At 34.2% G+C, this 22,500-nt stretch overlaps 2 protein-coding genes across 2 annotated transcripts in view; both read left to right on the top strand.

Annotated features, from left to right (window-relative positions):
• Positions 1–11,887, top strand: part of LOC144964886 (synaptotagmin-7-like) — a 106,230-nt gene extending 94,343 nt beyond the window's left edge. Inside the window, exon 5 of the mRNA XM_078899618.1 lies at positions 10,654–11,887. Within this exon, the coding sequence (XP_078755744.1) occupies positions 10,654–10,872 (219 nt within the window). The 3' untranslated portion in view covers positions 10,873–11,887. The remainder of the gene's footprint in view (positions 1–10,653) is intronic.
• Positions 11,888–21,458: 9,571 nt separating this feature from the next.
• Positions 21,459–22,500, top strand: part of LOC144964887 (methyltransferase-like protein 27) — a 31,989-nt gene continuing 30,947 nt past the window's right edge. Inside the window, exon 1 of the mRNA XM_078899619.1 lies at positions 21,459–21,790. Coding sequence (XP_078755745.1) covers positions 21,668–21,790 — 123 coding nt within the window. The 5' untranslated portion in view covers positions 21,459–21,667. The remainder of the gene's footprint in view (positions 21,791–22,500) is intronic.

The raw sequence follows: 22,500 nt of genomic DNA, 5'->3' as shown, positions 1-22,500 counted from the left end.
CCCGAGTACGATGAGAGAATGTGAGTAAAGAGCCTTTTTTCAAGGACTCAATAATGGTTGGAACGAGGCTCGAACCCAGGGCCTTCCGTTCCATAGAAGTATAACAATTAAGCTATTATCTCGGCTTTGACATATAGTTTTTCATCTCCGACCCAGGTTGTTTTAAATAAGAAATGGGTAGTGTTAGGTGCCAAAAACATGACAATAAACTCGCGGGTAAAGTTCCACTATTTTTTTTTATTAGCTTGTCTCGAATGAACGATAACCCCTGATAGATTTATTTGTATTATGGTGTAAAGGATGTGCCAAAAATTTAATAAATAAAAATTAACTGATCGCACCAGATATCTGGTCTTAATTTTTATTTATCATGACAAACATCTAATAATCATCCCATAGGGGGAAATTGCAGTGGCGTGACATGCTTACAGTATAGATAGTTCGAAGATGACGTCACTCAGGTCTTTGTTATTGTTTTTTGCCATCCGCGTTTATGAGTAATGCTCACTGAACTGTATTAACCCGACTATAAACGTTCATGGATACACACAGTTTTGTGTGTTGGTCCGTTATACTTCCGGATGTCAATGTTATGAGCTTCTTAGCCAAGCGCATACTATCTATAAGGTGGTGCCAGAATCAGAAGAAAATGACTTAAAACATGCTATATTTATAAATACAAAACAAAAGAAAAAAATAAAGAATAAAGAAAAGACTTACTTAAATAAGTAAGAGGCTGTGTAATACTATTTCTCAGTTTTATTTTTTTAATGCTGTAAACCATTTTAAAAAGATGATTTTGGTGCCAAGCACCAAATCAACCAATATCGCCACGCCCCTGGGAAATTGTCTCCTCTTTGGTTTATTCCATGGGAAGACTGGAATAACCCAGGCATCTGCCGCAATGTAACACCGAGAATTTTGATCTAGGGCCAGGTGACTTGCTCAAGGCCACAAAGCGAAGCGGCGTGTGATCAAACTCGGTACCTTTCGGGTACGAAGCAAAAACCGTACCGCTAAGCCACTCTGAGTGTTGGTGTGTACTTCTGGATAGTAGAGTGCTCGATATACATATATATATATATATATATATATATATATATATATATATATATATATATATATATATATATATATATATATATATATATATATATATATACAAATTGTAGAAACAGAAACAATGAAATAATAGTGCTCAACTTTTTTTTTTGGTAAAAGGAGCTATTTACAGATAGCATGCGCTTGGCTAAGAAACTCACACAACATTGCCACCGGAAGTATAACTGACCAACACACAAAACTATGTGTAATATTAAACTCGTATAATCTAGTTTATACAATTTAGTGAGAATTACTCACAAACATGGATGGCAAAAACCAATAACAAAGGCCTGAGTGACGTCATATTCGTTCTATCTTTTCAAAAAAAAAATATATATATATAGATAATCTATTTATTTTACATGCTATAATTAATATTATCGAACACTTTAGTATCTACAAGTACGTGTATACTTTCTTCTACAACGCTTAAAACATTCAGGATGATTTTTTTTGAGGGAAAGCGTTTGTTAGACAGTCTGTCATTTAATCGTTTCCAATATAATGAACACTATTATGGGGACAACAAACATGTAAACATTAGTTGTTTTTACAGGTTTCTACGACTGAACAACAGTCATAAAATTAGGAGAGGTTATTTGTAAACAAACCAACTACAAGCCAAGAGCTCCAAATAAAAAAAATTATTATTCATATTCAACGTTATGCATTTTTGTACAAAATTATGAATAATAAATTTTGTATTTGGAGCGCTTAGCTTGTAGTTGGTTTGTTTACAAATAACTTCTCAACCGGTGACGTCCAATCATGGAACGCTACTCTTCCGCTAATCTCATTCCCTATAAGTTTACGATGGCTACGTGGATAAGTGATAGGGAACAATGGTGTGACTGATTCCTATCTCATTGGAAGTGTCAAACCAATCTTCCGGAGGGCTGAATACATACCTTCAGTAAATGACCTTCTGTTTCAGAGTGATAGCATCTTATATTCTAGTCTCTGGTCGTCAAAAAAAGATCATCCATCCTCGCTCTGTTACGTCCTGTAATCCTTATAATCTGCCTACACATCCTGCTAGTAAAATATGTATGCCACGTTATGATTCAATATGTAACCTATATATTATTAGTCGTCCTAAAGACTGATGACATACACTATTATCATGTTGATACTATCATTATATTGGGTCCGATTAATAATAATAATAATAATAATAATAATAATAATAATAATAATAATAATAATAATAATAATAATAATAATGATAATAATAATAATAATAATAATAATAATAATAATAATAATAATAATAATAATAATAATAATAATAATAATAATAATAATAATAATAGATATTTATTGTCCATAAATATGGCAATTTGTAATTTTGTTACACTTGTTATAACGTTATATGATAACTATAACATTGAACAGATATTTCACTCCTACGTATTCTCTCTCTCTCTCACACACACACATACACACACACACTCACTCTCTCTTTCTCCCTCTCTCTCTCTCTCCCTCATAATATGTAACATACGCCTTCCCCTAAATGAAAATCTTCCTGAATGTTTTAGCTGTTGTAAAAGAAAGTAAAGGGCTGTCCGTCTGGAATGGATAGAGAAATTCAGACTTCAGACTCACGAGACCCATACATAATTGATCAAATAAATATTTGGTGGGAAGACAGAAGATACAGAATTGTGTGTAAGTCAATTATACAATCGGGGTGAGTTAATGGAAACAAAGTCTGAGATAGATTTGTAGGGAATAGAGGTGTACGTGGGATCCAGACATCCAGACATATATTATGTTTATTTGTGGCGTATTTTGGTGAATTATTACACATAGTTTACAGATAGGGGTCAACAAAACTACTAATGCATGCATGGATGTTGTACAAATTCGCGATAGCTGAGTAGACTACTCCACTCTCTCGCAAAAGGACTAGGATCGATCCCGGGTAAATTCGAATTTTCTAAATCCTTCCCCCCTTCTCCCTCCCTGTCAACCCGGCAGTGCTTAGGTAGCTAGATATATTAAATATATCATAAAATCCTTTGAGATAGACTAGCGTACTATCGCACGAGTAGGAAGCATATTGTCCGTTTTATGCTTTAGTAACAAGGTTAACACTGGCACCATGGGCCTTGTGATTCTGGAAGACTACGATCTACCTATAGATAGTATGCAGATGACGTCACTCAGGCCTTTGTTATTGTTCTTGCCATCCGCGTTTGTGAGTTGTTCTCACTAAACTGTATTAGCCTGACTATAAACGTTCATGGTTACACAGAGTTTGTGTGTTGGTCCGTTATACTTCCGGATGGCAATGTTGTGAACTCCTTGGCCAAGCGCATTCTATCTATATTCAGATAGGTGAGTGGAGCAGATCCTTATGTTGATAATAACAAGAAATGAAGTGAGTAGGGAAGTGCCAGAAGAATAAAAACTTCGTGGCGGCTATGGGGGCTTAAGCCCGCGACTTACTCATTGTCGTACCAGTAAGGTCGCGGATCGAGCCCTCATCGCCGCCGCGAAATTTTTATTCTCTACAATCTACCTATATTCCTACCTAATGATATTGTCCAAAACACTGGCACCATGGGCCTTATGATCATGGATTACTACAATCTACCTATATTCAGAAAGGTGAGTGGAGTAGATCCTTATGTTGATAATAACAAGAAATGAAGTGAGTAGGATAGTGCCAGAAGAATAAAGATTTCGTGGCGGGTCAAGCCGTAGCCATCGTTAAGTTATAGCCTGACACTGAAACCCAAAAAGACTGGCATTTTGACGTCATTATTTGGTTTTTACACCGCCTAGTGAGTTGTCATTAGTAGTGCTCATGGAAACAAGTGGTCCCATTGGTTGAACTATTGAATACAACTCACGATTTGTTTTCTTTTGTGGCCAAAGACTGGCATTTTGACGCCATTTTTTTGGTCAGTGTTAGGCTATACGTCAACGATGGCCTTACTCATTGTAAGGTCGCGGATCTAGCCGTCATCGCCGCCGCGAAATTTTTATTCTCTATCTACCTATATTCCTACCTAATGATATTGCATCCAAAACACATTGCCCAGTTTTTGTCTCGCAGATACCCCGTCCTAGATATATTCCACTCTACATACCCCCCCCCCCCCACCTCCCCCCTTCAATTTTCACTTTTTCTCTGTACTCTCTTGTTATCTCCACTCACTCATGCTCTGTCTTTGTCTCTCATAGCGAGTTAAAAGACCACACAGACCACAAAGCGGCGACTCGATCGATCGCCTAATCACCTTCGAAAGCCTCTGATGTCACCGCCAGCCTGAGATAATCCTCACGCGTGAATAGACTCAATGACATGCACCACAAAATCCCTCTCGATAAATTACGGCCCTTTTTTTTGTCATGGAAATCAGATTCAGACAACGATTCAAATGGCAAATTTAATAGGTGAAAGCTTTTTATTTTTGGTAAAAAGAATGAATCTCTTTTACGGCCCTATTTTGGTCATGGAAATCAGATTCAGGCAACGATTCAAATGGCAAATTTAATAGCTATAAGCTTTTTTTTGTGGTAAATGAATGAATCTCTTTTGTAAACTGCCATATTCTAACCCCCCCCCCTACAAAAACACGTATATATTTGAAAATTTGGCCAGAAAACTCGTCCTTCAAATATCAATCGATTAAAATGATCCACATCTTCCCAAAAAACTCTCAAACCTGGGACTTTACGGAAGTCCAGGTTTGAAAGTTTTTGGACAGATGAGGGTCATTTTAATCGATCGATATTTGAAGGACGAGTTTTCTGGCCAAATGATTAAATACGTGCTTTATTCAGAGTAGGCAGTATACTTGACAAGGAATTTAAATTGAATCCTATCTCTATAATGTCTTCTTATACTTGATCTATCCATTTGGGCAGCATATAAAAGCTATATAATGTCACAAAATGAACCCTCTTAGACATATATAAATTCTCTTGATAAGAAGAAGAACAACAAAAATCAAGTGCTATTTCAATTCTCTCTCTCTCTCTCTCTCACTCTCTCTCTCTCTCTCTCTCTCTCCCTCCCTCTCTCTCTCCATCTCCCTCCTTGTCTCTTCTGACATGACATGAATGTGTCTAGAAATTGCTTTAGACATTTCAGTGTCTATCCTGAACACAAAACTTAAGAGCAATTGCTCAATTTGTGCTGCTGCACTACGGCTGAGTAAACACATCCTCTCGTTAAAATCGACAGACAAAATTTAAATAATTACCCCATAATTGATGGATCAAAGAAACTTCTGTTTAAATTATTTTGATTTTATATAATTTTCTTCTAATTAAATCGGAAACAAGACTGGAACAAGAAACAAGGCTGCTGTATTGTGACAAAACAAATTTGGTAAAAATATTTGAGTTTAATTATATATTGACGAAAATGAAAAATTCTCAAACCCGAGACTTTTGCTCTTTTTTGGACAAATTTGACAGTTCATGGATCTCTTTTATGGATTGATATTTTTTCTTTAATTTCTGGCCAAAACGTAAAAAGCACAGCTTGTCAGAAAAGGATTAGAAAACCTGATGGCAGAGTCAACAAGTACAAGATACTCGAGTACCAGCATTGGAATCCTTAATCAGCAGCCGGACAATGGCATTCATTCTTGTAGGTCAAGGAGCCAAAGCTCCTTTCCATAGACTTCAAAGTCCGCGACACATGAAACATATACTCCATTCTGCCTGACCCTGGAAAAAACACGTATTTCAACTTTTGGCCATAAAACTCGTTTTCCAAATATCTATCAATTAAAATGACCCTCATCTTGCTAAAAACTTTCAAACCTGGGACTTAAGTGAAGTCTCAGGCTTGAGAGCTTTAAGCAAGATGAAGGACGTTTTAATTTGATCGATATTTGAAAAACGGGTTTTATGGCCAAAATTTTGAAACACTGTTTTTCCAGAGTATTGCTGCATACTCGTTCTATCGCTCAAATTGACTGTCTCAAGTAGTGTTAAGATGTTCTATTGTTTCCAGCTACAACGAAACAGTGAATCTCAGTTGGCATTTAAAGGCTAAAGGGAAGACGGAGTGAGGAAACTTTTATAGAAACGGCAAACAATAATCGTCATCGAGAATGTTCTTTGGGGTAATCTAAAAGAAATCAAACAACCAACAACAAAAAAAAAAAAACCCACAAAAAACATAAACGAAACAACCAAAACAAAACAAAACAAAACAAAACAAAACAAAACAAAACAGAACAAAACAAAACAAAACAAAACAACAACAACAACAACAACAACAACAACAACAACTACAACAACAACTGCAACAACAAACACAACAAAGCAAACAAAATCAATCATTTGAAATTGCGACCACAAAATCCCTCCCCATAAATTAGACCGTCTTTTGGTTCGCAAAACAAATGCAGACAACGATTAAAATGGCAAATTGAAAAGTTGTAATTTTTTTTTTGGGGGGGGGGGGGGGGGAGGAGTTAGAAAATGAATCTCTGCCCCCTTCCGTCCTTAAAAAAAACCCTAGTATTTAAAATTTTGACCTGAAAACTTGTATTAAAATATAGATCGATGAAAATGATCCTCATCTTGGCAAAAGTCTCACACCTGGAGCTTTGCAAAGTCCAGGTTTGGCAGTTTTTGACAAGGTCAGGGTTATTTCAATCGATCGATATTTGAGGGACGAGTTTTCTTAATAATGATGATGATGTTGATGATAATAATAATAATGATAATAATAATAATAATAATAATAATAATAATAATAATAATAATAATAATAATAATAATAATAATAATAATAATGATAATAATAATAATAATAATAATAATAATAATAATAATAATAATAATAATAATAATATCAATGATAATAATAATAATAATAATAATAATAATAATAATAATAATAATAATAATAATAATAATAATAATAATAATGATAATAGATAATAATTATGAAAATAATAATGATAACAATAATAATAATAATAATAATAATAATAATAACAATAATGATGATGATAATAGATAATAATAATGATAATAATAATGATAATAATAATAATAATAATAATAATAATAATAATAATAATAATAATTATAATAATAATAATGATAATGATAACAAGAATAGTAATAATTCATAATAAAACATGATGGACACACCAAGATTAAATTGGATTAAGTTTACATTAATTTAGTCAGACTTTGGCTTAGTCACAATCAGAATCTATGATTTTAAAGCCGATTACGACTGGTAAGTCGTAACATATGATCTGAAATTAACATCTTTATCGTTATTAGGAAAAGATCAGGCGCTAGAGCAACACGAAGAATTGGTGACTTTATTCCTATTTCCTTGTAGCGACATTGGTATTGTATTTGACTAACCTAATAACATGACATTATAACTCGTCAATAATCAGTCATGATGTTATCAACAACAAAAATGCATGAGTATTTAGTAAACGTGATAATAATGGTGATGATTATAGCGATCTAAAAATGAAATATATTTATAATGATAATAGTAATGTTAGCAATGGCGATGATAATGATGACAAAATGATAACGATAATGGTGATGGTGATATTCCTCTTCTTCTTCTTCTTGTCTTTTTATTATTATTATTATTATTATTATTATTATTGTTATTATTATTATTATTATTATTATTATTATTATTATTATTATTATTATTATTATTATTATTATCTTTATTACTATTATTATTATTATTATTATTATTATTATTATTATTACTATTATTATTATCTTTATTATTATTATTATTATTATTATTATTATTATTATTATTATTGTTATTATTATTATTATTATTATTATTATTATTATTATTATTATTATTATTATTATTATTATTATTATTATTATTATTATTATTATCTTTATTATTATTATTATTATTATTATTATTATTATTATTTTTTATTATTATTATTATCATAATTATTATTATTATTATTATTATTATTATTATTATTATTATTATTATTATTATTATTATTGTTATTATTATTATTATTATTATTATTAGCATCATTATTATCATTATTATTATTATTATTATTATTATTATTATTATTATTATTATTATTATTATTGTTATTATTATTATTATTATTATTATTATTAATATTATTTTTGTCATTATTATTAAATTTGAAGTAACAACCTCTATATTCTTCCCTCTAATCAACATCGTAACATTGTGAGTCACCATAGAAAGCTTTTGCATCTTTAGTCTATGGGATTTGTATTGGAACATTACAAAGTTGCTAATCACAATTTTATGACAAAATTGATGTTAATTATTTACACTTTGGACTATAAGTCAAAATACACATTCCCAATCAAAAGAAATCTCTCTATGGTAACAACATGATTCATTATCTCTGTGATAACTATAGAAATTTGAAACATTTTCATGGATAGATTCTGAGAAAGATTTGACACAGTATCTATTCATTCCCCTAGAAAAAGAACGTAATATTGAGAAAATAGCAAAATAGCTTTCCGTTTTTCACACTTATCTTACTAGATACCTATACTCTTTTCGATCGTGTTTTTCGTGCCTTTACACTATATTTTGAGAAATTGCACTTCAATAATATCATTTCTAAGATAATAAAATACTGTTCCCCACCAAACTCACAAAATCAATATTTTGCAGGTTTGTCCTAATAATTGGACCCAACCCGCCCGTAACTTCTTTCACAAACATAATTATTATCATTAAAAGTTACATAGGTCAAATATAATGTTTAATGCCCTTTTATTTTTGCAGTCTTTAGTAGTTAATATACTAGTTAATAGCAGTCTATACAAACATACGAAAAGATTAAATTGATGCATAAATATTAAAAGTACACAACATCGTATATTATATAAACAAAAGATCAAGTTAGTGCATATGTAATTTTTCTTTGTAAAGGAAAATAATAAAACCAACGGAAGAGACTATCCGGATACGGATAAATAGAAATTAATAATGAATAACATAACGGGTTTTGATCCCTCTCGGTTTTTACAAAAAAATAATATAAATACATCTAAGCATCTTAAGATTATTTTCTTTTCATTCAACGATTAGTCTAGTTTAATGAGTGAAATTTAGTAATTTAGTGAATTTTCTTTACTTCAACTTTTTTTTCCTTTTTTTTTATATACCTATTATGACTATTTGTAAGTTAAACACCCATTTCACAACTATGACTGTGGATGATAAGAGCAAAATCTAAAAATCCAAATTCCCAATTCGATACTATTTTTATAGCAGCACAGTCCTTGCTCAATGATTTTTCCAAGGATCCACCGAACACCTCAAGCTTTCTAATACTTCATTTATTACTCGAGCAGGCCAAACAGCGCTAAATTTTGATTTAATAGAGTCTGTTCTTTCTGTACCATTACTTTTACAATATCTGTCGCTTCATATAAGGTACTCATTCCACTTAAGTCGATTGAGACATACAAAAAGACACACAGTAGCCAGAACATTGTCACGCATTTGGTCACTGACAACGACTAAGATAGCATGCTTTTGGTGCAAAAACCAGACGACGTACCGCCGGACCATGGTTATCCATAATATTATACATCCCCAAGATATCTTCAGAGAGGATAAGTGCATATTCGTAAACACCGATATTACACGGTTAACCAGTTTCCTGGAAAAAACATGCATGTTAAAATTTTGAAGGAAAACTCGTCCTTCAACAATTTAAACAACACTCATCTTGTCAAAAACTCTCAAACCTGTGAATTCACGAAGTCCGAGGTTTGAGAGTTTTTACCAAGATGATGGTAATTTAAATTGATTGATATTTGAAAGACGCGTTTTCTGTCCAAACTTTTAAAATTTGTGTCTTGTCAGAGTATGGTAGTTGACTGGTTAAACATGCCTTGACCCAGTTCTAAAGTCAGGCTGTGATATAAGCATCCACCCACCTACTTTACGAGCCAGATAACCCAAGTTATTATGATCTCCTCGCTGTAATGGAAAATTTCTGAAACGGATACAAATATTCCCTGATTACAACATAACAATTGTAAAATAAACACTTCCTTATGAAACTATATCATTTACTAGAACATTATACAACGCTGATCCACTAAACGTGCTCAAATCCCTTTAAAAGCCCCTAGCCAACAGCAACACTTATCATGGACGACATGACGCCTGCTAGGCGATATTGCATTTTTTTCAGACAGAGACGGCTAGGTATTCCTTTAACACCAGAGTTCGGTGAGAGAATGTGAGTATAGAGCTTTTTCGAAGGAGTCAACTATGCGCGGCTTTCATTTGGTCTCGAACCCTGGATCTTCCAGTCCAAAGGCGAGTGATACCAATAGACCACATAGCTTTGTAAATTCAACTTTGAGTATTTAAATCACCCCGACCTTATAACATTTTGAGACGAAAAGTCACACATTATTTGTTCTCGGCCTTGAGACTGGGGTAAACGGGTTTCCAATTTAACCTTTTCATAAACAACTTGCAATAAATGAATCCTGTAAAAGTAAAGTGTACATTTTCTTTTTTTCTGTCTCAAACAGATAAACGTGCGTTCAAAGGCCTTGAGTCACACTCGATTGGTTCTCAGTGTGTTCGACCGAGACCGTCTTCGAAGCGACCCTCTCATTGGACAGGTGATCATGGGCCAGGGAGCCACAGAGGAAAGCGTAATCGAACATTGGGATGAGGCCATGGTGGGCAACGGACGCAAAATATGCCGTTGGCATTACATCATGGAGAAGGGGGAAACCAACGACTGAAATTTTTTTCTCATGGTTTCTTTTGTGATCAGGGAAAAATTTTGATGAGAGAGAGAGAGAGAGAGAGAGAGAGAGAGAGAGAGAGAGAGAGAGAGAGAGAGAGCACTGGATGTTTTAATTGGATTATCTTCCATATTCATCAATCGACAAGGTTTCTCCATTCGCTTTGTATTTTCGCATAGAATATGTAAACGTTATGCAATGAGTTGTCCTAATTTTTTCACTAACTACTGAAGTAAAAATAAAAAAAAAAACTCGTGGCAATCACGTCTAACAGTTTGATTTTCAAGATTTCGTATCCTTTATTAGAACATAATAAGTACCATGGATAGCTACATTGCATATTCTTCCATATGATATATAATTTTTGCTTTTACTGAATCCACAAGTTGAATCGCTCAATGACGACTTAGACTCTAATATTTGTGACATGTCTTCTTCACAGTTAAAACTTTACATTTGAACCCCATTAAGCATTGTATTTTTAAGCGTTGGTCAAATGTAGTATATTTCAAAGAATTGACCATTTCTTTCCATCTGCACAAACAAATAATGTTGTCTTGAAAATTACTTTGTTTAGAATTTTAAGAGATCGATTTGCCTATTTTTTTCACAAATTCTAGCTTCATTTACAAACCTGTATTTTGTAGCATATGCTTACCTCTCTTTAAAATGATATCAACATTATTTTTAGAGCTAAAGCAAAAAAAATGCAACTAAACTTATTAATGGTATTTTAATGTAAATATATCTATCTATTTTTGATTCAGAGTTGAAATTTGTTTACCTTTCAAATAAGATTAACTACAACTATTATATGTAACATTTTCTTTTCTTTTCTAACGAGCAGAATCGAATGATCGCCTTCTTCATTTTCATATGATTTTATTTCTGTTTACATTCCGTTCTTACAATGGTTGTGAATAATAATTCAATTCTTGCTTTTTAGCTTCATAATATTCACAATGTGAACTTGTCAAAAATAAAATAAAGTTTCATTCGATTAAAATTGGCATAACCTGTGTTGTCGTGTTTTTTTTTTTTGGAGAATATCCTTGGTCAATTTATTATCCATGAGAACAACAACCTTATTTTTTAGTGCTAAGACATTCAGATTGTGCCCGTTCCATTATTTTGTTCAAACAGTCCTTAAACGCTATGGAGCAGATGTGTATCAAGGCATCTGCGAGGCTACATGGAGACTAACAATTGCTCGTTACCCTATGAACAGGACAAAGGTCTTCCGCAAAATATTTTTACACCAGATTTATTTAACAGACTAGGCTACCGAATAACTACAGATAAATAGGGAGAGAGATCAGAATTAAAAAGAAATAAATAGTTTCAAACTGATGCCAGTCATAGAATGATAATAATTTTTTGGCGCCAGATTATTAAATGTTAAATTTCACAAAAATCAGAATCTTGTAAAAAAAGTCTATCTATTATTCAAATATTTTTTAATGACTTTTATTCAACGTTGACGAAATCGGAATCGATTGCGGGGTTAGAGTTTAAAAAATTCTTACCCTCTTGCCTTTTGGAATTTGAACTTTGTACCCAACGCGCACTCGCAAATTCATGCAGCTATTAGGAACACGAAGGGTTTTTGCAAAAAAGCAAGAGTTTAAGAATCGTAAATTATACTATTGCAAAATCGGGATATTCCCAATACCAATGGGGTATAATAATAATAATAATAATAATAATAATAATAATAATAATAATAATAATAATAATAATAATAATAATAATAATAATAATAATAATAATGAAATTTTCTTCTTTCGACATCCTCGTCGTCTCCAAAAAGTGACCCTACTTTTTGTTGATTCCATTCGTCTTCATTCTTTGAGAGTAATATGTCGTGGGTTTTTCCTGTATTGACATATAGTTGATGTTTGTATAGGACACTTTTTTCATCTGTTATATCGGCCTGGCTTGTACCAATGAAGTCAACATCGTCAGCGTCTGTTATTTCCTTTCGTAGCTCTATCTTAAACTGTGAGTGCGCCGTGGGTCTTCTGTTAATTCATGCTCCAAGTAGACCATAAATAAGACGGGACTAAAACGGTCTTCTTGTGCTATAAAGATGTTACCGACAAAAGGAATCTTCATTGAGGCACACTGACGTTGGTGGTTATTCAGGTTTCTCTGATAAGGAAAAGGATTAATCTGATCTCATCTTCAAAATATTATCCACAATGTTCAAAACCGCCTGATGGCTGATCAATTCGATAGCTGCTGTCAAAAATTATTCCTGTGATGGCAATGTCTACTTTTTCTGATATCGTCTTTGCCACAAGCCATTGAAGGGCCTACATAACATCTGCTGTGCTTTTTTCAGCTTTCAATCCACTTTGACTGTGCCAAATGTACTTTACGACGAATGGTCTGATTCTATTCAGGATTATTATGGAGAGCTCCTTTCGTATGATTTTTAAAATGTGACAGGTCGTGATTTTTGCGGAGGGTCTCTAGTCTTTTAAGGGTTTTGTATTGCAAAGAGCTTTCATTATTAATGTCCAATTGTTGGCGGTTTTTAAATGTCTTGTTGAAAATGATTGCTCTGTGTTTGTTTAATTGTTTTGGTCCGTATTTTAACAGTTCTGCACACATGTCTTCTCCAGGTGCTCGACTTTTGTTTTGGCACTTGACAGCATATCTTACTTCTCACGGTTAGCTAGGGGAATTAAGGTAAAATTGTGCAAATTAGTGATGAAAACACCAAATTTGGTACAAAGTAACTTGAAACCACTATTAATCGATGTTGATATAGAACCACATTGAGAAATTCCTCTAACAGTGTAAAATAGGGAGATACAAATCCGCCTATATGAGCTATATTAAAACAAAGGGGCGTAATCCGTGGAATATTTGACGACAATTCGGCGCTTTAAAATATATTATTTTTAGCCCGTGTAAGCAGTTGATTATTTTGGCTTAGATAATTATAATTGTTAAAATGTGACTTTATGTGATATAGGAACCGTAAGGGCCGATTGTAGAGCTTTATTATGAAAACTGGAGGGGTGGGGAGGGGGGAGTGAAGATGGTGCTGGTGTTAGTTTTATTGGTGTTGTGTTGTTCGTCATCGTGATGAAGATGGTGGTGGTAGTGTTGTTGGTGATAATGATGATGATGATGGTGATGATGATGATGATGATGATGATGATGATGATGATGATGATGATGATGATGAGGTGGTTGTGGTGATAATGGTAGTGATAATTGTGGTAATGATGATGATGTTGATGAGGTAGTGGTGGTGGTGATCGTGGTAGTAATGATGATGATGATGATGATGATGATGACGATGATGATGATGATGATGATGATGATCAGGATGATGATGATGATGGTCGTGGTGGTGGTGGTAGTGGTAGTGATGATCTTAATAATGATGATGATGATGATGATGATGGTGATGATTATGATGAGGTGATTGTGGATATAGTAGTATTGATGATGGCGGTGGTGATAATGATGAGGTGGAGGTGGTGGTGATCAATGATGATGATGATGATGATGATGATGATGATGATGATGATGATGATGATGATGATGATGATGATGATGATGGAGAGGTGGTGGTGGTGGGGGTGATAGTGGTAATGTTGATTGTGGTGTTGGTAACTATTCATTTCGACAATGAAAGACTTTATTGGTGACGTATATTAACATTTTTAGATGATTAGTATCCAACAAAAATCATATTTATTAGACAAATGACTGTGGAACATATTTTTCTTGGGAGACTTGAGAGAATTCAGCTGCAGCCTTTTCTAGTCTATTCTGATCTCCTTGAAGTATTTTAACCGCGCAAGATAAAGTCAATACCTCGTTGTCAGCTTGTTCCATGCGAGTGTGTTCAAGAAAACCATAATATATTATGTTGTCTTATTGAAGGCTAAAATGTTTCCTTTCCTGAGGTATAGCTGTCTAGGCCTGGTAGTACCGGCTGGAGTCTGTCTCTGAACCTGGTTGGCTGAACATAGGACTGGGTGCGACCTCTTTCACGGCGTTCTTTGCTATACATCTTTATTAATTCTGACAATTTATGGACACTTTCTTTGCTCTGTTCTATACTTGAATGTTTTATATACAGCATGGCTTCAGAGAGGAGCGCTTTTGTGAAACACAACGAATAACAACTCGCAACAACGCTGCAGAAAACATGAATCAACAACTCCAAACATATGATATCTTATTAAACTTTAGTAACGCATTTGATAAAGTCCATTACCATACTCTGGCTATTAAACTGCGGAGATATGGAATCATGAGTAACACACACGACTGGATAATGCATTTTCTCACGAACCGTAAATAACTGAAAAAGTAATGTCAGAATTAGCTCTAGTACTACAGGCGTGCCACTAGGTACCGTACCTGGTTCCCTCATGGTCCTTATCTACATCAATGATTTGCCTGAAAGATTGTCGCCAGGAACTCACTGAGACTATTTGCGGATGACAGCCTTCTGTACAGATCAATAAGGCGGAAGGAAGACTCAGAAATTCTTCATCGGGACCTTGATTCCAGAAAATTACCAACAAAAGGAAGATAACACCATCACAATACACAATACACAACAACACACTAGAAGAAGTCACCAAAGCAAAATATATCGGATTAACGATAAACAATCGCCTGACCTGGAAAGACCACATTGCAAACATATGCAGACAGGAAAACTCCACCCTGTGATTCTTTAGAAGAAACCCCTTCGGCTGCAAAGTAACCATAAAAGAGAAATGCTGTAAAGCTTATGTTAGAACAACACTCGAGTAAAGCAGTACGGTATGGGATCCCGATCACACCTCCGAAATAAGGGAAATGGAATCAATCCAAAAAACAAAACAAAAACAACAAAAAACAAACAAAAGCTATAAAATTCGTTCAACAAAATCCCCAAACAAATCAAAGCCATATACGACACCCCATTTTGAACCATTGAAGGAAATTAGAGAGAAGAATATACTAAATTTATTTTCCAAAGGTCAGAAAAACCAGGTCACAGCCTCCAACAGAACAAGAGGAAACCTGGCAAATGTATGTTGCCACAATCTAGATTGGACTACCATCTCACTCGTTTCTGCCCTCACCTATAAGACTGGAACAATTTGGATAACTCCCAGTAAAACAATTGTGAATGCTGCTGCTGAATCTTCCACGAGGAAGTTTCAGCTTGGAGAGGAAGAAGAATAAGAATAAGAAGAAACCACTTCAGCAACAGTAAAACTAGAACTTTGTTCAGCAGGCTTTTTCATGTTCATAACACGGACATGACAAATCTTCTGATAGTGAGCTTCCTGTGCAACCAAATCACCATTTGAGAACACAGAGAGAATCTGGATATCGTTTATAATTTCTGCAGCCACGCGGATGTTTTCGTTTATCTCTTTTGTCATTATCGAATGGAGGGAAGCTCCATCTTATTGCTACAAAACATACAATGTGTCCTATTTCTTGTGATAACGTCAACTGAGGGTAAACGCATACTCTGTCTCCTTGGACAGTGGATGATGAGAGATTGTCTAGATCGGGATAATTTGACAAGTTGTCTTGTGATTTCTCACTTTTCACAGCGAGCCTTCTGATTTTTTGTGGCTGTATATCGAGAGAGACATGATTTGTGCCATTTTCGTATCATTTTGCTTCAGGACACCAAAGCAACATGTCGTTGTGAAGGTGGCAAGTTACATCACCACCGTTCATTTTTACACAATTTAAATTGCTGATATCTCAGCTCTTGGAGTGATGAGAAAGTGGTTCTATCACAATTTAAACCTTAGAGCACGAACTTTTTTTCATAAAAAATTCATGCTTTCATCACTAATTTGCATGATTCGGGAGTTTTATGTCTCTAATTCCCCTAGCTATGTGTGATGGGTTTGAATATCAGTCTAGGGTTGTCTTCAAATGGGGATATGTGCTTTGTGCAAACCTAACCCTAACCCTAACTTACCATTTTATAAGCCAAATTACTATTGTTTAACTATATGTTACAGCCAGGATTTGTATATAACCTAAAAGAAAATTTATCAAATCACATAAATGCTTTTTTAATATTGCAATTTGTCAATCATAGCGGGGATGGTAAATATTTTTGTAAGACAACTTGATATCTTGACTTAAAAAATGACGTAAAGAAGGAATTATAATGAATGTTACTGTTACAGGAATAATCGTGAAAAAGGAAGTTCTCGAAACAGAACCGTTTCGCATCAACGTGCCTTAATTGAACATCGCTATGTTGTCTGTTACTGTTTACAAGTTATGTGCTGTTTTACACACAAAAATGTTCTCTTTGTGAAATCATTTGGTAATTACTTTGATTTCAATTCTTTTACCTCGAAAACATGCTGAAACTTAGCCTAGAAGAGAAAGAGAGAGAGAGAGAAAGAGAGAGAGAGAGAGAGAGAGAGAGAGAGAGAGAGAGAGTGTTCATCAACGTGGTCATATTCATGCTAAATGGGAAGTAGCTGAGGTTGGACATCATTTATTTCAATGTAAGAGCTACCGGCTATTCTATTATTGCAAAGTTCAACAACGAAAGGGCATGTGAGGGAGCAAAGACGGACAGGTCAGCCCGAAGTGACAACGGCCAATAATAATCGAACATTTGCTCGACACACAACCAACCTCTCCCGCATGCCTCTAATATCGCAGTGGAAAACAATTCAAGTTGGACAATGCAATTGCTGGACTCAGAGTGAGAAGGCCTTCTGTGCAACCACCACTAACTGAGAATAAGACTTTGATGCTCGATCGACCAAGTGTACATCCAGATACTTATCTTTATCAGCATCTCAGATATCTCAAAACACCGAGAACAACAGTACAAAGCAAGGAATGCTTCGCGAGCTTTGGAACATTGTTGAAGTAGAATGGAATGCGTCACAGCAATGACATAACCCCCTTGACAAACTCTATAGGGAGACTTGTCCGACCTGTGAGAGTCTCGGGTTCGCTCCCTACTTTAGAGCTTCCAAAGTCCAAGCCCCCCCCCACTTAGGTCCACTTCCCACAGTCCCAGGTTCACTCCCCTCTTATGACCACCCCACATAAATTTGGGGTTACTCTTCGCTTGAGGTCTTCTTCCTCAGCCTTGGGCTCATTCCTCAGCAGTGACCACATTTCACAGTCCCACTCTACTCATCATAGCCGTTTGGTCATTCCCCATTGGTGTCCATCCCTATTGCTCGGGGCTCACTCCCCACTGGTACCCGCCTCCCATAGTCAATTCATACCGTTTTCCACCTCCCATAGTCTCTGGTTCAATCCCCATTGGCGCCCACCTCCCATGTCTCAGGTTTACTCTTAACTGGTTTAATCCCCACTGGTGCCTTGCTCCTATAGTCTCTGGTTAACTCCCCACTGGTGCCCACCTTCAATAGTATCAGATCACTCCCCAAAGGTGCCCACATCCCATAGTCTCTGGTTCAATACCCTTTGGTGCCACCTCACATAGTCCCTGTTTCAATCCACACTGGTGGCCACCTCCCATAGTTTCTGGTTTACTCCCCACTGGAGTAGATTTCGGTAGATTTCGGTGGATTTCGGAATTCAACAGTACCCAACCGTTGAGTTCTCTTTTTCATTTTACGACTGGTTATATTGTTTGGTTCCTCTATTGATTTTCTTATCATGAGAATTGTGTTTGAAAATTTCTCCTGAATAGTTGATGAAGTGATGAAATTATTTTTAGCCCTTAGTTAATTTTTACTCACTTATTTTGGTGAAATATCTAATTTGAGCCTTTACTTACGTACTATTGACGTAAATTTTACGTAATTTATATATATATATATATATATATATATATATATATATATATATATATATATATATATATATAATTAGGTAAAAAATACCCTTAGCACCGTATGTATCATATAACGATAATATATATATATATATATATATATATATATATATATATATATATATATGAGCCAAGGTCCAAAGGTGCCCGCCTGATACCAGTGTTAAGATAATTTGATTTTTACTTGATTATGAGCTGTTTTCATTGGGTTAATGCTTGTAATCAATTGAGATTGATAATATGAAGAAGAGATGAAATGAGATATCTCAACATACTCTGTTCAACAGAATATGAAATAAACAACTTGAAGGTGAAATTTGAATGCTGTTTGGCATGTGCTTAAAACGAGGTCAACGCATCACCGTTTTAGAAATCATGTAGAAATTAAATGTGATGTTTTAGCTCACGTGATTGAAATTTGACTGGTAATATAGAGTCAAAATTTACTACTATTAAATATCTGAATAAGTTTCATATAGAATTCTTAAAAAGTTGGTGTTGCTTGTGACCTTTGGTGTCATCAAACACAGCACAATACTAAGACTCGACACAAAACTTTAAAGCTCATGTTTAATGTTTATAAAATGTTTTATTATGAGAAAAATGCATAGATTTACTATCTGAACTCAAATCTTGGAGTAAATGTATACCGTTTTACCGATATTGAGGTTTATTGGTTTTGGTGTCATTTGTCACAAGCAACACGAAATACGTGAACACGTGGAAGTTTGTTTCGTTAAATGGCGATTCGCAATTTTGATCCACCCTTCTTACCAGTCTTTGAAGTGCAGCACTTTCATTTGCCTTTCCAGCGTGGCTCCAGGGAGAAAAGGTAAGTTGAACTTTGGTGTCATCGCTATTTTACATTGTCACAAGCAACACTTTATATTGGATATTACAAAGCGCCACCAAAAAATTATGTTTTCAGCTGTTATTCTATTTACAAATATGATATTATGACATCTCACATAAGATTGTGATTTTGACACAATTAATTTTTTCCTTGTAATTCTAATTTTTTATGTTTCAGGGTTGTATCAATCAAGAAAAAGACAAAACTCAAGCTTTTGACGAATCCAGATAAATAGAAGGGTTGTCAAGAAATTTGATTTTATTTACTATTAACACACTAAATTACTACAAACTAGCAGATTTGAGCAGTAGGGCGGATGTTACGGTATGGTTACATGAATTCATTACCATGGGTGATATTTATCTAGTGTTTATGTGACTTCTGGTACTTTTAGTGACCATTGGTGTCATTGCTTAAAATGTCACAGGTGACACTTAAGTTTGAGTTTCTAATGTATTTCTGTTTTCATTTTCTTCAAAGCTTGAAATGTCATTGAATTACATTTTAATAGGCTATATTACATGTGTTAAGTTGCTATTCTTGATTTATTGAGGCAAAATTGCGTTCTAGTGCCGATTTTGACCAAAGTAATAGCAACAATGGTATTACTAATTTCTAAGTATATTTCCAATTTAGAAGTATTTAGTTTCTTAAAACATTATTGAATTTCATTTTAGAGTAGGTTATTGTGCTTTTTTGACTGAAAATTACGATATATTATGGACGAAAGTGTGATTTGGTGTTGATTGTGACATAAGTAATGGTGTCACCGGTCTTATGTCACAAGTCACATTCAGATGCTCTAATTTCCATGTATATTTCTATTTTTGAAGTCTTTGGTTTCTGAAATATTATTAAATTCCATATTTAACTGTGGTTATTACACTGGTTTGACTGAAATTAATGATATATTGTCGAAATTGCAATTTGGTATTGCTTGTGACATAAGTAATGGTGCCATCGGTCTAATGTCACAAGTGACACAATGTCGCTAAATAAGATATGCTTTGGTCACCTTATTTCCCAACATTTTGTTCCAAAAGTTTCTGAACATTGCTGGTAATAAGCATATGCAATAGTGTTGTTGTTAATGTACAAACATTTTTATGAAATAATATATTTGCATTCTATGTTGCTTGTGACCGATGACACCAAAAAGAAACATTTTCTCCAATAGTTGGTAATATTATTGTACTATGATTGTTGTTGATTGTGTCTTTTTGTCTATAACTTACTAAATAAAGTTTGCTACTCAACAAAAATCATTTAGTTATTGAGTTTTTTTGTCTCATTTTGGTGTCACCGGTCACAGGTGACACCAGCAACCTATAGGTATTGTTGACGATATTATGCTGCGTTAGACCTTAAAGTTATCTAAAGGGCCTTTGATTCATGAAGTACAGGGTTTTTGCTACACATATAGAAACATGAATGGACTATTATGTCACTTTTATTTTGAGAAAAAAAAATTGGCACCTTTTGACCTTGGCTCATATATATATCGTGTCTTGATATATATGGTATTAAGACATGTTGATAACAACAATGGAGCACATGATGGCATTTAGTATTTATTTCTGTCCCAATGTGTATCCCACTCTCAACTGGGGAAGTGGTCTTGATATTATATTGGAAGAGAGTATCTCTCTCTCTCTCTCTCTCTCTCTCTCTCTCTCTCTCTCTCCCTCTCTCTCTCTCTCTCGCTGTGTGTGTGTGTATGTGTTTGTGTGTGTGTCTGTGTTCTCAGTCACACTTTTGCTTGATTGGCAGAAATCTATCTGCGATCATCTATCTAACCTGGTCAGTCCTTTATGGCGTACGAGTAGGTAATAGTTGATAAGAATGTAGTAACAAGCACTATTGATATATGTCAACTTAATAAAAGTCGAAGGAGGAGAAGCGTTCATATCTAAGGATAGGTCGGATGCTGGTTGAGATACCGTCTTGGACCAGATTGATCAATAGAAATTACTTCAATTACTAGTGAGGATCGTTCAATACGCTGTCTGTACATTCCAAACTTTGATTAAAGCCGTAATCAAATTAGCAGTAGTGACATAACTGAAACTATTTCATCATAAAACAAGCTTTTTAGATGCACGTGAAGAAAAATGGGAGATCACATTCTAGATTTGGCGGAGAGTTACATTAAAGAGGCGTACAAAGAAGGCCGCAAATGTGAAAGCACCGCAAAGTTCTACAGTCAGTGGGCTAAAAATGATTATTATGACACGGTGAGCACTGTCATTATTACATCATATTCTTCTCTGTGTGTGTGTGTGTGTTTGTTTGTTTATGTAGCCGATAGTTCAGAGAACTTGTGTTTGGATCAACAATATAACCAACTCTGTTTTTGTTAATTCATGATTTAAAATCGTGGAACTGATTAATTAGAAAAATAATTCAGAAACAAAAGACAAGCAACTGTATGCTTTTCTATTTTAAATAAATTTTTGGACACATTAATTAAGTTTTTGTGGATTTGAAGATTGACATTTTTATAAGAAAGAAAGGCTATTTAACAAGCAAAAATGCTCTGTTAAATGCAACTTCTCAATTTGTTCTAGTGAGCACGTTTAGAGAAAACATGGCACAAATATATCCAAATAATAAAAAAAAAGCTAAAATGAAATAAATAAAATAAAATAAAATAAAATAAAACAAACAAACCCAAAACAAAAACAAAAAACAAATACAAAGAAAAACAACGAGAAATAAGACAAAACAAACAAACAAACAGTTGCTCCAATTTGCAGAACGTAAGGGGCAATCCATTTAGCTATTGTGTCGTTTCAGTTATGTATTTGTGAATATTTTCATATTGTGTTGATATATCACTCAAGTCTGAGGGACGGGTCAAAGAAAACTTGTTTTGCCCATATTCCTAAAAGTTGAAAAAGAGAAACGATTCAGACATTGAGTATGCTCCGGTATTTGGGGTGAA

This window comes from Berghia stephanieae, chromosome 2, assembly GCF_034508935.2.
Source record: "Berghia stephanieae isolate SIO BIC M18660-M18661 chromosome 2, UCSD_Bste_1.3, whole genome shotgun sequence".
Taxonomy (NCBI): domain Eukaryota; kingdom Metazoa; phylum Mollusca; class Gastropoda; order Nudibranchia; family Aeolidiidae; genus Berghia; species Berghia stephanieae.
The sequence above is the reverse complement of the archived record's forward strand: the minus strand, read 5'-3'. Positions and strand labels throughout refer to the sequence as shown.